The 22,338-nt window shown below is 39.6% G+C and overlaps 1 protein-coding gene across 5 annotated transcripts in view; it reads right to left on the bottom strand.

Annotated features, from left to right (window-relative positions):
- Positions 1-786: 786 nt before the first annotated feature.
- LOC128686821 (rab-like protein 6) overlaps positions 787-22,338 on the bottom strand; it is a 117,281-nt gene continuing 95,729 nt past the window's right edge. For all 5 annotated transcript variants that reach the window (XM_070082332.1, XM_070082337.1, XM_070082336.1 and 2 more), the window contains one exon: positions 787-10,357. In XM_070082332.1, the coding sequence (XP_069938433.1) occupies positions 10,172-10,357 (186 nt within the window). In that variant the 3' untranslated portion in view covers positions 787-10,171. The remainder of the gene's footprint in view (positions 10,358-22,338) is intronic.

Genomic DNA, 22,338 nt, shown 5'->3' with positions numbered 1-22,338 from the left:
CTGACTTGGCTGACTTAACTGACTGCCCCTGAAATGGTGTCTAGAGCAGCTGATGCCTTACCATCAGTTGTATAATGTACTGCAGGGTAAAATAAAACAAATACATTACAGAATTAATGCGCACTCCAGTGCAACCATCGACTTCAGTACCAGTACCTCTACCATCCACCTCAGCCCAGTAGGGCCACAACATAACTCTCCACTCTCTTCACTATCATCAACAAACACCAGCACCCACAATTTAAGGTAAGAAATACTATTATTTCTGTTGGTTATAGTCTTAAGCAGTAAAAACTACATAATACATCATGACAATGAACTACAATTATATATTCACTTTTATTTTTGTAAGATCTGAAGGGGGAAGCTCGCATCCTGAATTTTTGCTCGTATCCAGAAACAAAAAATTGTCCAAGCGACTGAAAAACTCATATGGTGGGGCACTCATAAGCTGAGATTCCACTGTATTTGCTTTCAACTTCTTGTGTTCACTTTTTTTTTTCAGTTTTACCTTTGAAAACTGCCAGGCATCATGACTGGAAAATTCAATGGCTTCTATAACCAAGTGTTGAGGTAAAGAAAATCTATTGTTTTCGCAGTGAATCTGGACATTATAAAGGGTTCTGAAAAAAATGAGATGGTGACCGACACTGTCTGTATATGACATAAACAGGTCAACCATCTTGAAACATATTCAAGGTCCTGCATCGATTCACTCAACTGTATTATCCAATAAACTCACTAGCTTCAAAAGTGAAATGGGAAATCATTGGATGATGATTTGGGTAGATAAATTAAAAAAAAAAAAAAAAAAAAAAAAAAAAAAAGTTTTGAGCTTCTTTGATAACTTAAAGTACGAATATTAAATGCCAGCTGTGTATCTGAAGAAATCCCCATTAAACTTCAAAGGTGCTACAACTCCACAAAAATCCCCAGCAACATGAACATACAAAGCTTATTTAACCCCCAAAAATGCCCAGAATCTCCTCAGTCAATTCCTTCAGCTAATTCAGTCTAAAATAAGCAATAATAATCCATTCCAATATGACAGGATCAAAATTCAAGGTAGATACTGTAGACAAGAAAATGTAATTTCTTGTATTTATTATATTGTTCAATTAATATGTACATATCCTAAAAAATTGCATTATTTTAAACTGAAAAAACCTATCCAAGTTAAAATGATGGGTAAATATTCTTAGTGAATAAAATAACTGAAATTATATATGAAGTATTATGGTTTGAGAGAGCATCTCCAATTATAACATGGGTTTCTAAGGAAAAATAAGTTTTGAATACTGAACACTTGACTTACAATCCATTTCCAGAAACACTGTGTTGTAAGTTGGGGCCCCAATGTACATTTCAATACACCACTGATGAGTGTAGATGCCAACATATCCAGGTTCACAAATGATACCAAATTATAAGGGTAAAAATAGAAGCAGACAGTAAGAACTGGACAGACTACAGCAATGGTTGAACAAGTTACTAGATTTCAACCCCACTAAAGGTAAAGTAATAAGTCTGGAAGCTAGAAAAAGAAGTGAGACAAAATCACTTGGAGGGGAAAAGGAAAATGAGGAAGAGAATGTTATAATGTACAAAAGTGTATCACCTCTGGACTACAAAAGGTCCTCACAAATTCATGAAATACATTAAATTTTCAGAATTACGATAGCAGGTTTAGAGAGTACCAGATATATATGGCAATGGCTGCCTAATATTAAGTTGTGATTTATGGCTATTTACTAATAATGCTACCAAGAATACAAAATATTTAGGTCTAAGCATGCTCTATATTATTAACAAATAGGTATAAAAAATGCAAGTATATTTTTAAGTAAATACTATCTTAATCCAAGAAGAAACAATATCAAAATTTAACGTTTTTTGTGGTACCATAGTTAAAAAATGTGTCGATGGATTTACTGCATCTCCCAATGATAGCATGCTTTGAAATAAGGATTCTATATCTGTTCTGGACAGTTCCCTCATTAAAACTAACAAACCCCTTTTGGAGTTGACCTGTGAATTACCATACACATGTAGGTCTTGCTTACAAACAATTAAAGGCCATTATTACTGAGAAGTATCTCAGCCCACATGCAATTGTCTAATCAATCATCAATACAATCCTGTAAGGGGAAAACATTTTCTGATACATTATCTTCAACAATTCATATGTTGAAGCTGCAACTTTGCATCCCCATGTCTTCAGTATGGCTGCTGACAAACTACAGGTATTGGGTATATGTCCAAAGCACACTTGTTTTACTTATAGTACTTAGCTAGGATATGTAGAGCCTAGCTAAGTACCATGACACACTGCTGACTCAGGATGTGTATTAGGTGTGACACAGACTAAGATTTTTTTTTTTTGGCATGCACTATGCACTCTTCTTGCCAAGGCACAATACTACAAAATGACTACAATTGTCTCCATGACAGAACAATATCCCAAAATACATCTGTGTTAGTGTTCAGTGGCAGACCTTCCTCTCTACTATACAATATTGTACAGAAAAAACTAGCATGTAAGGAAATAAGCAGACAAGGTATCCTCTTCTTGACTCTTTAATTTCTGGGACTTTTTATGGACTGAATAGTTCCCTGTGGCCAGAATGTGAACTCTGGAAATCACTCCAAAATTATTCACTATATGTATGTGCAATTAATCCTTAAGTATGGAGTACCAGTGCAAAGCTCTAACTCTGACAAGCACAAGGCAAAATGAATACAAGAAAGTTCAAAAGAAAGCATCAAACCAGTACTTAATCTGACAGACTGAACTACAAGAGAAGAATCCATGAATTAGAAAAATAAAGAAAGGGCATTATCACCTGTAACTGGTTTTGAGTTATTCTACTCTTGAAGCCTGGCTTCATTGTGATAGCAGCCTGCAAGCCTACATAACCGTCACATCTTGGAACTTTACCAATTATTTCAGGGCATTGAAAAAAAAAAAAAAGGATTCAGAACAGGACACAAATAGAAACTGCACAAGGATTTTAAAGACATTATTAATGAGGGTGAAGTTATAAGTGATATATGTATTATTTTTTTTTTTTTAACAAGTCAGCCATCTCCCACCGAGGCAGGGTGACCCAAAAAGAAAGAAAATCCCCAAAAAGAAAATACTTTCATCATCATTCAACACTTTCACCCCACTCACACATAATCACTGTTTTTGCAGAGGTGCCCAGAATACAACAGTTTAGAAGTATATACATATAAAGATACACAACATACACCTCCAAACTGCCAATATCCCAAACCCCTCCTTTAAAGTGCAGGCATTGTACTTCCCATTTCCAGGACTCAAGTCTGGCTATATAAAATAACCGGTTTCCCTGAATCCCTTCACTAAATATTACCCTGCTCACACTCCAACAGCTTGTCAGGTCCCAAATACCATTCGTCTCCATTCACTCCTATCTAACATGCTCATGCATGCTTGCTGGAAGTCCAAGCCCCTCGCCCACAAAACCTCCTTTACCCCCTCCCTCCAACCCTTTCGAGGACGACCTCTACCCCACCTTCCTTCCCCTACAGATTTATACGCTCTCCATGTCATTCTACTTTGATCCATTCTCTCTAAATGACCAAATCACCTTAACAACCCCTCTTCAGCCCTCTGACTAATACTTTTATTAACTCCACACCTCCTAATTTCCACACACTGAATTTTCTGCATAATATTTACACCACACATTTCCCTTAGACAGGACATCTCCACTGCCTCCAACTGCCTCCTCGCTGCAGCATTTACAACCCAAGCTTCACACCCATATAAGTGTTGATACCACTATACTTTCATACATTCCCTTGTCAATATGCATTATGTACCAATAAATATAAGTAGGCAGGAAGCCCTGAACTACACACTAAGTGTCTTCAATGAGTTTAAAATACATTTAACTAAGGATGTTTATAGGAAAACACTTGTTGAATATCTAGAAAGCACTAAATTCCTTACAGAACAACAAAATGAATTAAAAAATGGCAAGTCACACTTGACAAAACTTTATGGAGACATGATAGTAACAAGAGTCAAGGCACAAAAGAGAAGGCCAGGTGGACTACATATTCCTAGAATAAGAGAGCTTTTGATACATAGCTCCAGAGAAAGTTAGTTAGTAAACATGAGAGGCAAACTGAGATAACAGGAAATCATGGATAAAGTGTCAAATTTAACAATAAAAAATAATTACTATAATAAATGATGTATTAGGATGGGAGCCCTTCAAAAGGGTAAGGGGTGCCTTGATGTTGGTGAAGGGTCCTGATCTAGGAACCAGCTATCCGTACCTTTCTTGGACCAAACTTTATTACTTCCCATTCCTTACAGATTAATCACTTCTCCATGAATACGGGAGACTGCGATCTCCTGGCTCCGCATTGGCCATACATGCCTTACCCATGGGTATCTCATGGAAAGACGCCCTATTCCTCTCTGTGAGGTCTGTCGGGTCCCTATTTCGGTTCTTCATTTTCTTGTTAATTGCCCGATTTACCAGTGAGCTTGCAGGATTTACTTCCAATGACGCCGCCGGCCTGCCACTTTTACTTTATCTTCCCTTCTTGCAGACGGCCCAGCCTTTGACCTACAATCACTTTTTGACTTTTTGTCAACTGCTTTACTGTACAAACTTTGACACATAGCCCTTGGTGTCCCTTCCAGCCCTTTTCTCCCTTCACCTCTGATCCCCTCTCCACCTAGCTGTTTATAGCTTCAGCATTATTTTCTGCCCTGCAGCACTGTATGACCCTTGTCGGTTTAGAGCTTTCTTTGATTATAATAATAATGCCCCCATGAATATAATGAGGATGGAAGTAACTAGTAAATCACACAAAGATTGTGTGCTCAGTCCCATTTTATTTTTAGTGTACATGAAAAACTCTATGAAGGAAATAAACTTCTTGATGTCCTCGAGTGTGGATGATGTCCAAATTACAAGAATACAAAAGGAGGGGGATAGAAAAAGGCTGCAAAAGGCTAAATATAATTCAGGAATAGCTAAATGAAGGATTACTGTTTAAATTCAACAAAAGTAGTTATTGAAGTTACAAAAAGACAAAAGCCAATATCATCTTGGAAAGAAAGCTCATGGAAGGGAAGAAAGCTCATGGAAACAGGCAGTGAAAAAAATAGGAATATTCACTAACAAACCTGTTTCTTGAATAGTGTATATACACACACACTCATGTGCACATGCTCAAAATCAGCAGCAGCACAGGGTAAGCTTGCAAACATAAGTGAAATTTAGAAACACAGATAAAGGCATATTCAAAACACTTTGCCTTACAAGACCCATTCCTGAGTGTAGGGCACCTGCACAAAGCCCTCATTTAGTAAACCAATGCAAATCTCTAATGTATCCCAACTGGTGTTTAAGAGAATAAGCTATGAAAAAAAAAATGAGACCTGGGCCTTCAGTCTCTGGATGAACAAAAGCATACAGGTATGTGATCATGACATACTGGACAAGATACAGTACAGTAATGCCTATAAATTCATAAGGTTATGGTCTTAGAGGTCTTGCACAACTAAAAAGTGAAGAATACAACATTAATTATGCAAAGAAATTGTTTCAGATTTAGCTCCATTCTGTGTTCCAAAGACCATATTTCTGTAATGCTTCATTCTAATCTGGTTAATATTAATATTTATAAAAAAATAAATGGCCAGAATAGAGTGATTTGAGGATGGTAAAGTCAATGATCCAGAAAAACAATCTATTTGCTGGTTACCCATCAGTAAAAAATATTGGATAATCAAAACCCATGAATAAGGAAGCCCACAAATTTTTAGGTGTGACTGTGCATAGTCAGGATAGAGAAGGATATGGCCTTTACCAGGGATGAAACAAAAACAAGTGTATGGTTAGAAATACTATACCACACACAAAGACTCACAAGGATACTTGGAAGTACCTCTTCTACATAACAGAAAATTTCACTTAAAAAACAGAATGAAATAGATAATGACACAGCAGAAACAAACTCAATATAATGGTTCAAATAAAACTATGATAGATCTAATTTATGTTAATATTGTTATTGTTATAATCAAAAAGAAGCGCTAAGCCACAAGGACTATACAGCATATGTTAATATATATTTGTTGAAAGAAGAAAGATATGTCACTTAATAAAAAAACAAGTTGTGAGGCAGGCTCAAGCATGAGAGTTCACCCTCCCCTCCCCAAAGTTGAAATAATTACACAGATAAATGCAGCCTCTTATAGGCAGTAGGTTGGTAGACAGCAACCACCCAGGGAGGTACTACCGTCCTGCCAAGTGAGTGTAAAACGAAAGCCTGTAATTGTTTTACATGATGGTAGGATTGCTGGTGTCTTTTGTCTGTCTCATAAATATGCAGGATTACAGGTATGTCTTCTACTTCTACTTGCACTTAGGTCACACTACACATACATGTACAAGCATATATATACACACCCCTCTGGGTATTCTTCTATTTTCTTTCTAGTTCTTGTTCTTGTTTATTTCCTCTTATCTCCATGGGGAAGCGGAACAGAATTCTTCCTCCGTAAGCCATGCGTGTTGTAAGAGGCGACTAAAATGCCGGGAGCAAGGGGCTAGTAACCCCTTCTCCCGCATAAATTACTAAATTTAAAAGAGAAACTTTCATTTTTCTTTTTGGGCCACCCTGCCTTGGTGGGATACGGGTAGTGTGTTGAAAGAAGAAAGAAGAGATGCAGCTTCTTATAGGCAGTAGGTTGGTAGACAGCAACCGCCCAGGGAGGTACTACTGTCCAGCCAAGCGAGTGTAAAATGGAAGCCTGTAATCGTTTTACATGATGGCAGGATTGCTGGTCTTTTTTTTCTGTCTCATAAACATGCAAGATTTCAGGTACGTCTTGCTTCTACTTACACTTAGGTCACACTACACATACAAGTACAAGCATATATATATATATATATATATATATATATATATATATATATATATATAATATATATATATATTATATATATATATATACACATCCCTCTGGGTTTTCTTCTATTTTCTTTCTAGTTCTTGTTCTTGTTTATTTCCTCTTATTTCCATGGGGAAGTGGAACAGAATTCTTCCTCTGTAAGCCATGCGTGTTGTAAGAGGCAACTAAAATGCCGGGAGCAAGGGGCTAGTAGCCCCTTCTCCTGTATATATTACTAAATTTAAAGGGAGAAACTTTCGTTTTTCCTTTTGGGCCACCCCACCTCAGTGAGATACGGCTGGTATGTTGAAAGAAGAAGAAACACGCAAGATTTCAGGTATGTCTATTTTCACTAGTTCTTGTTTATTTCCTCTTATTTCCATGGGGAAGTGGAAGAGAATTCTTCCTCCGTAAGCCATGCATATCATAAGAGGCAACATTCATTCATTCATTAGAGGTTCGCTGGTACTTCCGGCCCGGGTCTTCTCCATATGGTGACCCGGCTGTGGCCACCGGTTGGGGGTGTCGTTCATCTTCTTCTTTCTTCTGTCTTCTTTCTTGGGCCCTCCAGGTGGAGGGTATAAGAGGCAACTAACATGCCAGGAGTATGGGGCTATTAACCCCTTACCATGTATACATTACTAAAGTTAAAAAGAGAAACTTTTGTTTTTCTTTTGGGGCTACCTGCTTAGGTGGGATACGACCGGTTTGTTGAAAGAAGAAGAAATGCAACCTTTAACTTTTTCTGTAAAGCATGAAGCTAGGCATAATGAATGAGGAAAAACACACCAAGTACCTCACAAGTAACTGTACAGGTAAAATTTTTAAACTTTCAATGCTGACTTAATAAACAAAGTTGGAAAATTAATTTCCAATAATGAGCCACTTTTGGAACTACTAAAGTTAATTTTTCTAATTACAACAATGCAAATAACCACTTATGTTAGCCAAAGTGGAATATGAAAGAAGCAGAAACTTGTTTGTGGATGTTGAGAATTCTGCTCTATATCAAATCCATCTACCTTTCATGGGAAGACAAACTTTTAAAGCAACAAGCCTTGTTAGCAAAAGGAGGATTAATTTCAATTGCTTCACTTTTGTATTTGGAGAACTATGGGTTTAAAGTCAAAATCAGTATTGGCAGTGTGTACTTTGTAAACTAGGCCTAATTACAGGCTTAAAGTTAGGGAAGAAAATCCATTACTGTATTTAGTTGCAGTATAAAGATGTTTATATATTTACAGTTAATGTCACAAATCCTTTAATAGGAGGTACCCTGATGCTGGCTGGCAAGGGAGGGGAATAGAAATTACTCTCTCCTTCCTCCAATCAAGCCTCCCATTCCTAGGCATTGTATGACCCTTATAGATTCAGCTGTTACCATCAATAATAATAACTGAATAAATTGAATTGTTCAGTTCAGGTGATAAGTAAAACACTTTAGTGTATATATCTGGAGATGTTAAAAAATCTGAATATAGGTGAAGCTTTAAGACCAAGTTTTTGGTAAAAACTAAGGAGATAACTTATTTATAGGCACTGTAATTAAATGGTCAAAATCCACATGTATATACCTCATTATAACAAAGTTTACCTACACTATCTAGAAGTTGGTTTCCATTTAATTTCATAATTTTCATACATGCGAGTTAGGTTAAAATATGACAGGAGACAATATCGGACTGAAATACTTTCCTTTTTTTAATAAGTACAATATTTATACAGATTATTATTATATTCATAAGGAAGAACTATACCCCTGAAGGTCAAAAAGCACTTGGGAACTGGAATGCAAGCAGGTTTGATATAAAAAAAGAACAATGATAAAAAATAACAATAAAAAAAAGTGCTAAACCTACAAGGGTTATGCAGCACAGCATAAAAAAGGAAAGGTAATTTAAATTCTTTGGATAGAACTCTTCACCAGCATTAAGGTACCCCAACGAAAGGATTATGTACAGCTATGAGTTGCATGTATATCTACATGCAACTCATATTCATACCATGTGCATTTTGAACGTCTTAATGTATGGTATTTGAGGACAATATCCAGTACAGTACTTTAATTATCAAATATTTTACTGTCCTCTTAAAACTAAAGTTAACTCATACATGAGATACATGAAAATTAAGTTTTTGGCAGAAAGGTCATGAGTTGACTTATACGCGAGATCAACCTATGCTTTAGTATACTGTATATGGTAATTTTCTCAAATATTGTACCGCATGATTATTGTTTTTCCTGGATGGCCAAGCAATGACTGATGTTAATATTTTATCATTATAAATTCTTTTGGATAGATACAATTATCAAATATTCTGAGAGTCTAGTATCTTTCTTAGTAACAAAATCCCACTTTTTTTTTTTTTAAAGTCTGTAAAGGATATCCTTTGCACATTTTGTGAGAAGTGGCAACTGAAGCGTCCCTGAGGATAATGCACTTAACTAGCTACAACACTAACTGATATCAAACTACACCTCAATCAAAATTACACTAAACCATGATGAAAATCAAGATGCATCTCTAATAAATTAAGACCGGATTAAAAAAGTTAACCAAAATACAGTGGTACCCAGAGTTTTGGCCGCCTCCCAACTCGAACAATTATGCAAGTGTATTATTGTAAGTGCTTTTGTAAGTGTATTTTTGGGGGTCTGAAATGGACTAATCTAATTCACATTATTCCTTATAGGAACAAATTCATTCGGTAACGGCACTCGAACAGCCTTCTGGAACAAATTATGGCTGGAACTCAGGGTTCCACTGTACTACATTGCATGATATTGTAATTCTACACAGTGTAACCTCAGGAACTTAAACAATATTTTATAAGCATTCTATAAACAGTATTTGAATTAACTTTCAAATATGCAGTATCGTATCAACAATAATAAAGTTAATAGGAAATCTGACTCCTAATAAAAATTAGACCATTTTAAATATTTTCTTCGGGTACAGATTAACCAACTTATTAACTACTGCATTTAACAAGTAGAGTATGTTAACTCTGAAAATAACAGTAATGAAAATTATGAGCAGGTACTCTATATTTTATATTACAAAATATCAAGAGTATTTAAAGATCCTGTTTATATTAAAATTACAAAATGTCATTAAATATTTGAATCCCCTTCTACAGCAGTGTTTACTATGGCATTAAATAAATGCATGGAAGAGTTTCTTAAGTACACTCTCTCATATATATGTAAGAAAAATGGCTGGATTAAATAGCTTCATATGCCTCATCAAATTCCTTTTCAGGTGACCCACCAAAGAATTCTTCTGAACCATCCTTATCTTTATCTTTCTTCTTCTTCTTTTTCTTCTTGTCACCTCCTTTATCCCTTTCTTTCTCCTTATCTTTATCCTTGCCTTTCTTCTTATGCTTCTTAACTGATTTATCATCTTCCTGTGAACAAAATGTATTACATTAGGACAAATGAGAAAGCTATTTATTCAAATGTACCCTCACACTGTATTTCGGAGCCATTAGCCTATCCACTCTATTGTTTCTTTACCTTTCATCAAACTGGTGGCTTATAATGATATATATTCACACTAACTCAAACTGCATTCTTCCTCTCCACTTCATCCTTCTTTTACCCCTAATGGTCATGGGCAACGTGACACTCATTTGCTATATCACAAAATGCTTTGCAAAATCTTTATAAGGAAGCTCTGCATTTAATTTATCTTCCAATGTATCCTGAGTATGAGAAACAGAACCTTCTTCCTATAAAGTCGTGTTGACTTGAGCTGTGCAATGCGTAGTTTTTCATAAAAAAATAAACCGTAGCTTCTTTCAAGTAATTGTGTAAGAAAATGAATACCTTTTCCACTTAATTCTTTCATTTTTACAAGTTCCATTGACATTCTAAACACAAACAAATTTTATTTCTTTGCAAGATTACACTGAGATCATGAAATTACAATAATGAGTTGCAGTGGAGAGAGAGCCACTATCATGCCTAGGCATTATGGGCAGACTTAATTTAATATTTTCCTGTAGAGTATTTACCAAGTATGTACTGATTCTAGTTATCTCTTCAGAACTGAAAAAAATGTGATCTGTGAAAGTTTTGCCCCCTGTCCCTTCCATACTGTCTGGTAAGTTTTGGATCCCCCCCTCATCCATCCCATACTGTCTGGTAAGTTTTACCCCTCCCTCCATCCTTTGTATACTGTCTGGTTAGTTTTGCCCTCCCCCCCCCATCCCTTCCATGCTGTCTGGTAAGTTTCTCCAGGTTTATTCTGAGATGAACAAAAGTGCGTGATTCCATGACTATAGTGAATAGACTTTTTTTTTATTTCACTAAGATAAAAAGGCATGTTTATTTCAATATGGGGTAAAAAAAAGTGCTTGATGCTTCTATCACTCTGGGATAAATAAAAATAAGTGTTTATTTCACTCTGGGATTAATAAAAGGGGATGTCTGTTCAACTGTACTTCTTATATGGCAGGTTAGGTTCCAGGCTACCGCCAGAAAGCGGATATTGCCGGAAAACAGAATTCCATTTTTTCCACTTATAAATGCATATAAATGCCAGGTAACAAGTTTACACTAACATATATTAAGTTAGCAATAGAACTAGGCATTAAAAACAATTACACATACAGTACACTCATTATTTACCTTAAAATATCTGTAGTCTTAGTGTAGGGTAAGAGGTGAGTAGTATTTGTAGGAAGTCAGGTGTAGGAGGTACGGTAGCCAGCGAGGCCACCCAACCCACACATAATATACTACATTTAAAGTGCCCCAGAGTGATAAAATGCACATACAGTACATTTATTACTTACCTTAAAATATTTGTAGTCTTAATGTGGGATGAGAGGTGAGTAGTATTTATTTGTAGGAAGTCAGGTGTAGGAGGTATGGTAGCCAGCCCGGCCAGGTCACCCCACCCACATGTAATATACTACGACATATAAAGCGCCCTAGAGCAATAAAATTCATATACAGTACATTCATAACATACCTTAAAATATTTGTAGTCTTAATATAGACTGGGAGGTGAGTAAACAATGTAAAATGAACAAGTGAGAGAGAGAGATAACGAGTAAATAAGAGGAGAGAGATGCAGTTATGTAAACATGCAGTCAAACGCTTCTGGTTCATACACCTAACATCTCATATTAATGTTAGTTTATTCTACTGTGGGATGTATTTATCATGTTTATATGTTACGTAGCGTGTATATCATATAATTTTGAAAAAGAATATCAGATGGATTAATGAAAATGTTTATATTAACATAATATATGACATTTAATGTGCCTCAGAGTGATTATTATTGCATATTATTATTATTATTATTATTATTAATATGGCATCCTCAAGACTAATAAGACACTCTTAGTGATTTTAGTGTGTATCTGCATGTCAGCACAGTGTGTAAGTTTATTTAGGTACAGGTACACATAAGTATAATTATCAGAGTATATACAAAACATGAAATAACTTTAAAACACTTGAAATTTTTCAAAGTTTCCAGACATAATGGAGAGACTCGGTGCTCACAGAGCTCACGGAGAATGTAAACAAACCAGGTGGGGCATGGTGACTGTATTAGAAAGTCAGGTGGAAGGAGCCATATACAGTGGACCCCCGCATAACGATTACCTCCGAATGCGACCAATTATGTAAGTGTATTTATGTAAGTGCGTTTGTACGTGTATGTTTGGGGGTCTGAAATGGACTAATCTACTTCACAATATTCCTTATGGGAACAAATTCGGTCAGTACTGGCACCTGAACATACTTCTGGAGTGAAAAAATATCGTTAACCGGGGGTCCACTGTAGTGAGTTTTGGTCATACGTAATTTGAAATGTCCGTATACGCGGAACGTCATTAGGCAAAACACTGTAAAGCAGGGCCCTACTGCATTAGATTTTTTTTTTTTAACATATTGGCTGTCTCCCACTGAGGCAGGGTGACCCAAAAAAAGAAAAACACTTTCACCATCATTCAACACTTTTGCCATCATTCACTCATTATCACTGTCTTTGTAGAGCCACCCAGATATGATAGTTTAGATGTCACTCCAAACAGCCAATACCCCAAACCCCTCCTTTAACCCTTAAACGGTCCAAACATATATATACGTTCACTCGCGTAGCGCCCCAAATTTTTTGAGGAAAAAAAAAAAATCTTTTCTTTTAAAAGGAAAAAAGAGCATATGGTACCCAGGCATCCCCAATTATTTTAATATGGCACACAGTGAGTGCGCACACCCATTCTCTCATGTCTAGGTGACTCAGGCTTATTGTGGCAATGTTGAATGAATGACAAAGAAAACGTATATATACGTTTGGGGCGCTACGCACGTGAACGTATATATACGTTTGGACCATTTAAGGGTTAAAGTGCAGGCATTGTACTTCCACCAAGTATACAGTAGACCATCATTTAGCACGAGCTTATTTGGCACAATTTGGGTATTGCACAATTGAAGAATTGCAGCACAATTTTATGTAACACATCGTATAATTAATTTAACATGGTTCAGTTTGTGGGAAGGAAAAAAAAAAATTCTCTTTTGCTCAAGCGGCCGCCTTGTTGTGGAGCAGCTGGGGAGCCCTCCTGCCATCCCCTGCCACTCCCCGACACCACCCCACCATCCCAGCGTTCGTAATTCATACGTGTCCAGTCTTTCTCTGCTACAAAGCAGCTGTGTTTGTGAATTGTGTTATGATATTTTAACCCTTAAATGGTCCAAACGTATATATACGTTTTTTCAACATCTGAAAGTATGTAAAAAAAATGTAGAATTTTTTTTTTGTTTTACATGTGAAAACGTGTAAAAAACTTTTATCTACAATTTTTTTTTGTTATATTTGAAAATATGTAAAAAAAAAAGTAGATTTACTTTTGTAGCACTACGAATTTGAACGTCGATTTGTTTGGACCGTTTAAGGGTTAATTACTATATCTTGTATCTGCTTAGCAATCATGACACCCAGTAGCCATACCAGTGCTGCTGAAAGTGGTACAAAGAAGTATAAGTACAGTGGACCCTTAACCAGCGATGGCATCGATTAACGATAAATCTGACTAGCGATACATTTAAACGCAAAATTTTTGCCTCAACTAGCGCTTAAAAACCCGACCAGCGCTATTCGTTCTGTACCATACGCATCCACTTTGGCCTGAGCGCGCCTCACTTGTCCCTTGGGTGTCAGTGTTTACAAGCCAGCCAGCCACCGCAGTCGCTTCCAAACACACAACAACTGGAACATTTCATATTATCACAGCCTTTGTAGTGATTGCACCTGCAAAATAAGTCACCATGGGCCCCAAGAAAGCTTCTAGTGCCAACCCTACAGCAAAAAGGGTGAGAATTACTATGGAGATGAAGAAAGAGATCATTGCTAAGTATGAAAGTGGAGTGCGTGTCTCTGAGCTGGTCAGGTTGTATAATAAACCCCAATCAACCATCGCTACTATTGTGGGTAAGAAAACGGCAATCAAGGAAGCTGTTCTTGCCAAAGGTGCAGCTGCTGCTGCACCACAGTCAGCTGTTGTTGTTGCTGCACCACAATCAGCTGCATTACTCGAAGATGTGGAGAGTGTGTTGTTGGTGTGGCTTAACGTGAAACAATTACCGAGAAACGATTAACCCCGGAGGGTTAGCCACCCAGGATAACCCAAGAAAGTCAGTGCATCATCGAGGACTGTCTAACTTATTTCCATTGGGGGTCCTTAATCTTGTCCCCCAGGATGCGACCCACAACAGTTGACTAACACCCAGGTGAACAGGAAAAAATGCCTGGAACTAGTGCTCATATTGGTGAGGTTAGTGGGGAGGATGTGGAAGAGTTGGAGGAGGACAATGAAGAACTAACCACTGATGAGCTGCTAGATCATCTTCAACAGTAAGAGGCCACACCTGAGGAAACTGCTTCGGAGGAGGGGAGAGAGAAATTGAAGAAGTTGCCTACTTCAAAGATTAAGGAAATGTGTGCAATGTGGCTTAAAGTGCAAACCATTTTTGATGAAAATCACCCTCACACAGCTATTGCAAGCCATGCTGGTGACTATTACACTGGCAATGTTGTGAAACACTTTAGGATAAAGGAACGAGAGGTACAGGCCTCTATGGACAGATATGTTGTGTGACAGAAGTCCAGTGACTCTGAAGCTGGTCCTAGTGGCATTAAAAGAACAAGGTAAGTAACCCCAGAAAAAGACTTGCTGCCTCAAGTGCTAATGGAAGGGGATTCCCCTTCTAAACACTAACAAGATCAATGGTCTCCCCTCCTCCCATCCCATCAATCATCACCAGATCTTCAATAAAGGTAAGTGTCATGTAACTGTGCATGTCTTCTTCAGTTTGTGTGTATTAAAATTAATATTTTATGTGGTAAAATTTTTTTTTTTTCAATACTTTGGGGTGTCTTGCACGAATTAATTTGATTTCCATTATTTCTTATGGGGAAAATTAACTTGACTAACGATTATTTTGATTAACGATGAGCTCTCAGGAACGGATTAATATCGCTGGTTGAGGGTCCACTGTACTTCAGTCTTAGAATTAAAAAAGAAACAAAGATATTAGACAAGAGATAACCTGTAGCCGTAATGAAGTGTTACTTTGTACACAGAAAAAGAGGTAAACACGAGTTTGTGTGACTGACTGAATGACTGAGTGACTTGACTGACTGACTGAATGACTTGACTCAATGACTTAAAGTTAGACACTCCAGTACAACCATCGACTTCAGTACCAGAACCTCTACCATCCACTTCAGCCAAGTAGGGCCACAGCATAACTCTCCACTCTCTTCACAATCATCCATAACACCAGCACCCACAATTTAAGGTAAGAAATACTATTATTTCTGTTACATTTGTAGTCTTAAGCAGTAAAAACAATATAATACATCACAACAATGAACTACAACTACTACTACTTTCAACATACCAGCCATATCCCACTGAGGTGGGGGTGGCCCAAAAGGAAAAACAAAAGTTTCACCTTTTAAATTTAGTAATATATACAGGAGAAGGGGTTACTAGCCCCTTGCTCCCGCTATTTTAGTGGCCTCTTACAACATGCATGGCTTACGGAGGAAGAATTCTGTTCCACTTCCCCATGGAGAAACTACAACTACATATTCACTTTTATTTTTGTATGATGTGGAGGCCTAAAAGAACAGTTGTTTGGCTTTTTGGGGGCTCCCAGGAACGTAACACTATTTTCCCATAAGTTTTTCAGTTCATCTAATATGATTTTACCAAACATGGCATTTTCAGGAATGTAACTACCATGCTAAATGACGGTCTAGAGTGAGTGAGTGAGTGAGTGAGCGAGCGAGTGTGTGAGCGTGTGAGCGTGTGAGCGTGTGTGTGTGTGTGTGTGTGTGTGTGTGTGTGTGTGTGTGTGTGTGTGTGTGTGTGTGTGTGTGTGTGTGTGTGTGTGTGTGTACTCACCTATTTGTACTCACCTATTTGTGGTTGCAGGGGTCGAGTCATAGCTCCTGGCCCCGCCTCTTCGCTGATTGCTACTAGGTCCTCTCTCTTCCTGCCCCATGAGCTTTATCATACCTTGCCTTAAAACTATGTATGGTTCCCACCTCCACTACGTCACTTTCTAGGCTATTCCACGGTCTGACTACTCTATGATTGAAGAAATACTTCCTAACATCCCTTTGATTCATCTGAGTCTTCAACTTCCAATTGTGACCTCTTGTGTCTGTGACCCCTCTCTGGAACATCCCGTCTTTGTCCACCTCGTCTATTCCACGGAGTATTTTATATGTCGTTATCATGTCTCCCCTGACCCTCCTGTCCTCCAGTGTTGTCAGGCCGATTTCCCTCAACCTTTCTTCGTAGGACAATCCCCGTAGCTCTGGGACTAGCCTTGTTGCAAACCTTTGCACTTTCTCTAATTTCTTGACGTGCTTGACTAGGTGTGGATTCCAAACTGGTGCCGCATACTCCAGTATGGGCCTGACGTAAATGGTATACAGAGTCTTGAATGAATCCTTATTGAGGTATCGGAACGCTATCCGTAGGTTTGCCAGGCGCCCGTATGCTACAGCAGTTATCTGATTGATGTGCGCCTCAGGAGATATGCTCAGTGTTATACTCACCCCCAGATCTGTTTCCTTGAGTGAGGTTTGCAGTCTTTGGCCATCTAAACTATATTGTGTCTGCGGTCTTCTTTGCCCTTCCCCAATCTTCATGACTTTGCATTTGGCAGTGTTAAACTCAAGGAGCCAGTTGCTGGACCAGGCTTGTAGCCTGTCCAGGTCTCTTTGTAGTCCTGCCTGATCCTCATCCGATTTGATTCTTCTCATTAACTTCACATCATCTGCAAACAAGGACACTTCTGAGTCTATCCCTTCCGTTATGTCGTTCACATAAACCAAGAACAGCACAGGTCCTAGGACTGACCCCTGTGGAACCCCGCTTGTCACAAGCGCCCACTCTGACACCTCGTCATGTACCATGACTCGTTGTTGCCTCCCTGTCAGGTATTCTCTGATCCATTGCAGTGCCTTTCCTGTTATGTGTGCCTGATCCTCTAGCTTTTGCAGTAACCTCTTGTGAGGAACTGTGTCGAAGGCCTTCTTGCAGTCCAAAAAAATGCAGTCGATCCACCCCTCTGTCACCTTGTCATAAAACTCTAGTAGGTTTGTGACACAGGATTTTCCTTCCCTGAAACCGTGCTGGTTGTCAATTATACACTTGTTTCTTTCCAGGTGCTCCACCACTCTCCTCCTGATGATCTTCTCCATGACCTTGCATGCTATACACGTTAGTGATACAGGTCTGTAGTTTAGTGCCTCATGTCTGTCTCTCTCTTTAAAAATTGGGACTACATTTGCCATCTTCCATACCTCAGGGAGTTGCCCAGTTTCAAATGATGTGTTGAAGATCTTTGTTAATGGCACACACAATATCTCTGCTCCCTCTTTAAGGACCCATGGAGAGATGTTGTCTGGTCCCACCGCCTTTGAGGTGTCAAGTTCGCATAGCAGCTTCTTCAATTCCTCCATGGTTATATGTTCCTCATCCAGCACTTGCTGGTGTACCCCCCTGTTCTGATTTCCTGGAGTCCTACTGGTTTCCACTGTAAATACTTCTTTAAATCTCGTGTTGAGCTCCTGACATACCTCTCGGTCGTTTCTTGTGAATTCCCCATCACCCTTCCTCAGTCTGATTACCTGGTCCTTGACTGTTGTTTTCCTCCTGATGTGGCTGTACAACAGCTTCGGGTCAGTCTTGACTTTCGATGCTATGTCATTTTCATATTGTCGCTGAGCCTCCCTTCTTATCTGTGCATATTCGTTTCTGGCTCTTCGGCTAATCTCTTTATATTCCTGAGTTCTCTGTCTTCTGTACCTTTTCCATTCTCTAGTACACCTAGTTTTTGCCTCCCTACACCTTTGGGTGAACCAAGGACTCGTTCTGTTCTTCCCATTATTTCTGTTTCCCTTGGGAACAAACTTCTCCTCTGCCTCCTTGCATTTTGTTGCCACATAGTCCATCATTTCTTGTACTGGTTTTCCTGTCAGTTCCCTCTCCCACTGAATGTTTTGAAGGAAGTTCCTCATGCCTGAGCAGTTCCCCCTTTTGTAGTTTGGTTTTTCCCACCCTATTCCTGCTACTCTCTCCACTTGGAGCTCAACTATGCTGAACCACAGAAGCACAGAACCACATGATCACTAGCTCCCAGGGGCCTTTCATACAAGATATCCTCGATGTCTGAACTACTCAAGGTGAATACAAGGTCCAGTCTTGCTGGTTCATCTTCTCCTCTCTCTCTGGTAGTGTCTCTAACATGTTGATGCATAAGGTTTTCCAGTACTACATCCATCATCTTGGCTCTCCATGTTTCGGGACCCCCATGGGGCTCCAGGTTTTCCCAGTCAATCTCCTTGTGATTGAAATCACCCATAACTAGTAACTTTGCTCCCCCCATGTGTGCTCTCCTGGCCACCTTGGCTAGTGTGTCGACCATGGCTCTGTTGCTCTCATTGTATTCTTCTCTTGGTCTCCTGCAGTTCTGTGGTGGGTTGTACATTACTGCAATTATCACCTTATGTCCCTCAGACTGGATTGTTCCTACTAAGTAGTCCCTTTCACCCGTGCCATCCATTCCTTCCATTTTCTCAAAACCCCACTGGTTTTTAATGAGCAGTGCAACTCCTCCTCCCCCTCTCCTCCGTCTTTCCTGAGGATTTGATATCCGGGTGGAAAGATTGAATCTGTTATTATTCTGGTGAGTTTTGTGTCTGTGAGTGCTATTATGTCTGGGGATGTCTCCTTGATTCTTTCGTGCCACTCCTCATACTTATTTGTTATTCCATCTGCATTTGTATACCACACCTTCAACTTCTTTTCTAAGACTGTGGTCTGGGAGGTGTATTGGGGTTGGGGAAGTGGGAGACCTGATAAGGAACTATGGGTGGGTGCTGTGGGGGTGGAGTTTGTAATGTAGTGGGTGGGGGCATTGGATGTGGCATGGGTGTTTTGGTTTAGTGTGTTTGGCTGCAGGGGTTGACCTGGTTGGGAGGCTTCTATAGGAAGCTGTGAGGGAGGTTGTATTTGATCTTCTTCCTTTGTCTGGGATCTCCTGTCTGTCTTCTCCATCCCCTCTCTTTCCTCCTTTCGCCTTTGTACCATCTTTCTCAGTTGCTGCCTTTCTTCTTGTGTTCTGTCTCGGTCGAGATACACCTTCCTGTATGCCGGCATGTCCCTTAATCATGCTTTCTCCTGCAGTATCCTGTTCCGAGTCGATTCTGCCTTGAAGGTCACTTTCACTGGCCGGGTTTTTTTTTTTACAAACCCCATTCTCCGAAAATTTTCCAGCTGGGTCATGTCGTCTTCTCCTATTACTTTCATGATGCTTTCAATTGCTTTTTTTTTCCCCTTGTTTTCTTGCTTCATATGTTTCCCCTTCAACATCCTGTAGCCCATACACAAAGACTGACCTCACCCTTTCATTCTCCCACTGCATATCCCTGTGTATCCCCTCATTCAATTTGATTTCCTCCATTGCAGCTTTCCTTTCTTCAGTTTCACTAGCTACTGTACTTGGGCTCAGTGGCCTGTCATTTTCCCTTCTCGGCTTTCCCTGGGCTATGCTGTCATCTGTTAGGGCCTAAACATATAGCTTAGCTCTTTCATTTACTAGTCTCCACTGATAGAGCTTCTACATGCAGTTTTGCTCCTTCTTTCCCTACAGTCCCCTTATTTGTGACTGAGGTATTATTATTATTATAATCAAAAAGAAGCGCTAAGCCACAAGGGCTATACAGCGCTGCAGGGTAGGGAAGGAAGCAAGGTAATTGGATGGCAGAAGGGAGGGGGGATGATCAGCAGGTTACAGAAAACAGCGGGACAGGGGATAGTACGGGGGTAGAGGGTAGCAAGAGATTGAAGTAGAAAGGGCTGAAGGTATCAGAATTTGTGAAGTAAGTCAGTTGTTGTCAAAAAGTCAATGAGAGAGTCCGGATGAAAGGTGGGTCCATCAGCGAGAAGGGAAGGTAAAGAGAGAGCAGCGGAGCGAAGACGACGACAGAGGTAAATTCTGCGTGCTCGTTGATAAAGTGGGCAGTCCAACAGAATGTGGCTGACTGATAATGGAGCTTGGCAATTGTCACAGAGAGGAGCAAGACGCCTCTCCATGAGATATCCATGAGTAAGACGAGTATGGCCAATGCGAAGACGGGAGAGAGTAGTCTCCCAACCTCGACACTGGTGATAAGAAGACGGCCAGTAACCTATACTCGGTTTAATAGATTTAAGTTTGTTGCCGAGCATAGTAGACCAACGTTGTTGCCAACGGGTGTGAAGGTGGGAAGATATTGCAGTAAAATAGTCCGTAAATGGAATACCTCTATAAGAAACTGGTAGGTCATGTACTGCTGACCGCGGAGCAGTGTCTGCCTGTTCATTGCCCTGTACGTCAACATGACCAGGGACCCAACAAAAAACAATATCTTTATGCTTGGTAAAGATGTGGCGTAGCCAAAGTTGGATACGGAGGACTAAGGGGTGAGGTGTATCAAATTTTTGTATAGCCTGTAAAGCACTAAGGGAGTCTGAGACAACCACAAATGATGACACAGGCATAGATGCAATATGGATAAGTGCTGTAAGGATGGCATATAATTCAGCAGTAAAAATACTAGCCGAAGATAGTAAATGCCCTTGTACGACGCTGTCCGGAAACACTGCTGCGAATCCTACGCCATCAGAAGACTTAGAGCCATCTGTGTACACAGCAATGGCATGAGAATGAGAGTGAAAGTGGTCAAGAAAAAGAGAGCGGGAAGCGACCGTAGACAGTTGGGCTTTCAAGCAAGGGAGGGAGAAAGAACAGACTCGAACAGCTGGAACTTCCCAGGGGGGTAGGGAAAAGTGAGATGCTACATGTACATAGAAAGGTGGTAGTTGAAGAGAAGACAAGAGTGAATGAAGGCGAAGAGAGAAGGGACGGAGTAAACAGGGGCGGTGAACAAATAAAGAATGTCTACTAATATCAGTGACCATTCTATAAATGGAAGGATTGCGGAGATCATGAGAGCGTACATAGTAGCGCAGGCAATGGGCATCACGGCGATCGGATAAGGATGGAACGTTCGCTTCTGCATAGAGGCTCTCGACGGGAAGAGCGAAAAGCACCAAGGCATAAACGTAATCCTTGGTGATGAATGGGGTTAAGGCTAGAGAGAGTAGCAGGAGATGCCGCTGAATAGATCTGGTCACCATAATCAAGTTTCGATAAAATAAGGGTGGAATGTAGGCGAAGGAGGGTTCGACGATCAGCTCCCCATGAAAGATGAGCAAGGGTTTTAAGAAGGTTCAGCCGGCTGTGACAAGTTGCCTTCAGAGAGGTAATGTGAGGTTTCCAGGATAACCTACGATCAAAGAGGAGGCCCAGAAACTTGACTGTATCACGATCAGGGATACGGGAGCCATAGAGGTACAAAGGATGATCGGAGATGACAGAGCGTCTAGTGAAAGTGATTTGGTGGGTTTTAGTGCTGGAAAATTTAAACCCACGTGTGGTGGCCCAATTGGAAACACGGTCGACTGCATGTTGGAGAGAAACTGTAATGAGGTGACAGTCAGCGCCTGCACAGGCAATAGCGAAGTCATCAACATAGAGTGATGACCAAATATTTGATGGAAGACTAGAGGCCAAATCATTAATAGCAAGGAGAAAAAGTGTTGTGCTCAGAACACATCCCTGGGGGACACCTTCAGCTTGGATAAAGTCCGGGGAGAGCACATTATTAACCCGAACACGGAAATGCCTGTCAGTTAAAAAGTTCTTAAGGAAGGATGGTAGATTGCCTCGAAGGCCTAAGGAGTGGGCTTGGGCTAAAATATTATACCTCCAAGTTGTATCATATGCCTTCTCAAGGTCA

The sequence above is a fragment of the Cherax quadricarinatus genome, chromosome 7 (genome assembly GCF_038502225.1).
Source record: "Cherax quadricarinatus isolate ZL_2023a chromosome 7, ASM3850222v1, whole genome shotgun sequence".
Taxonomy (NCBI): domain Eukaryota; kingdom Metazoa; phylum Arthropoda; class Malacostraca; order Decapoda; family Parastacidae; genus Cherax; species Cherax quadricarinatus.
This window is presented reverse-complemented; position numbering and strand designations above follow the sequence as displayed.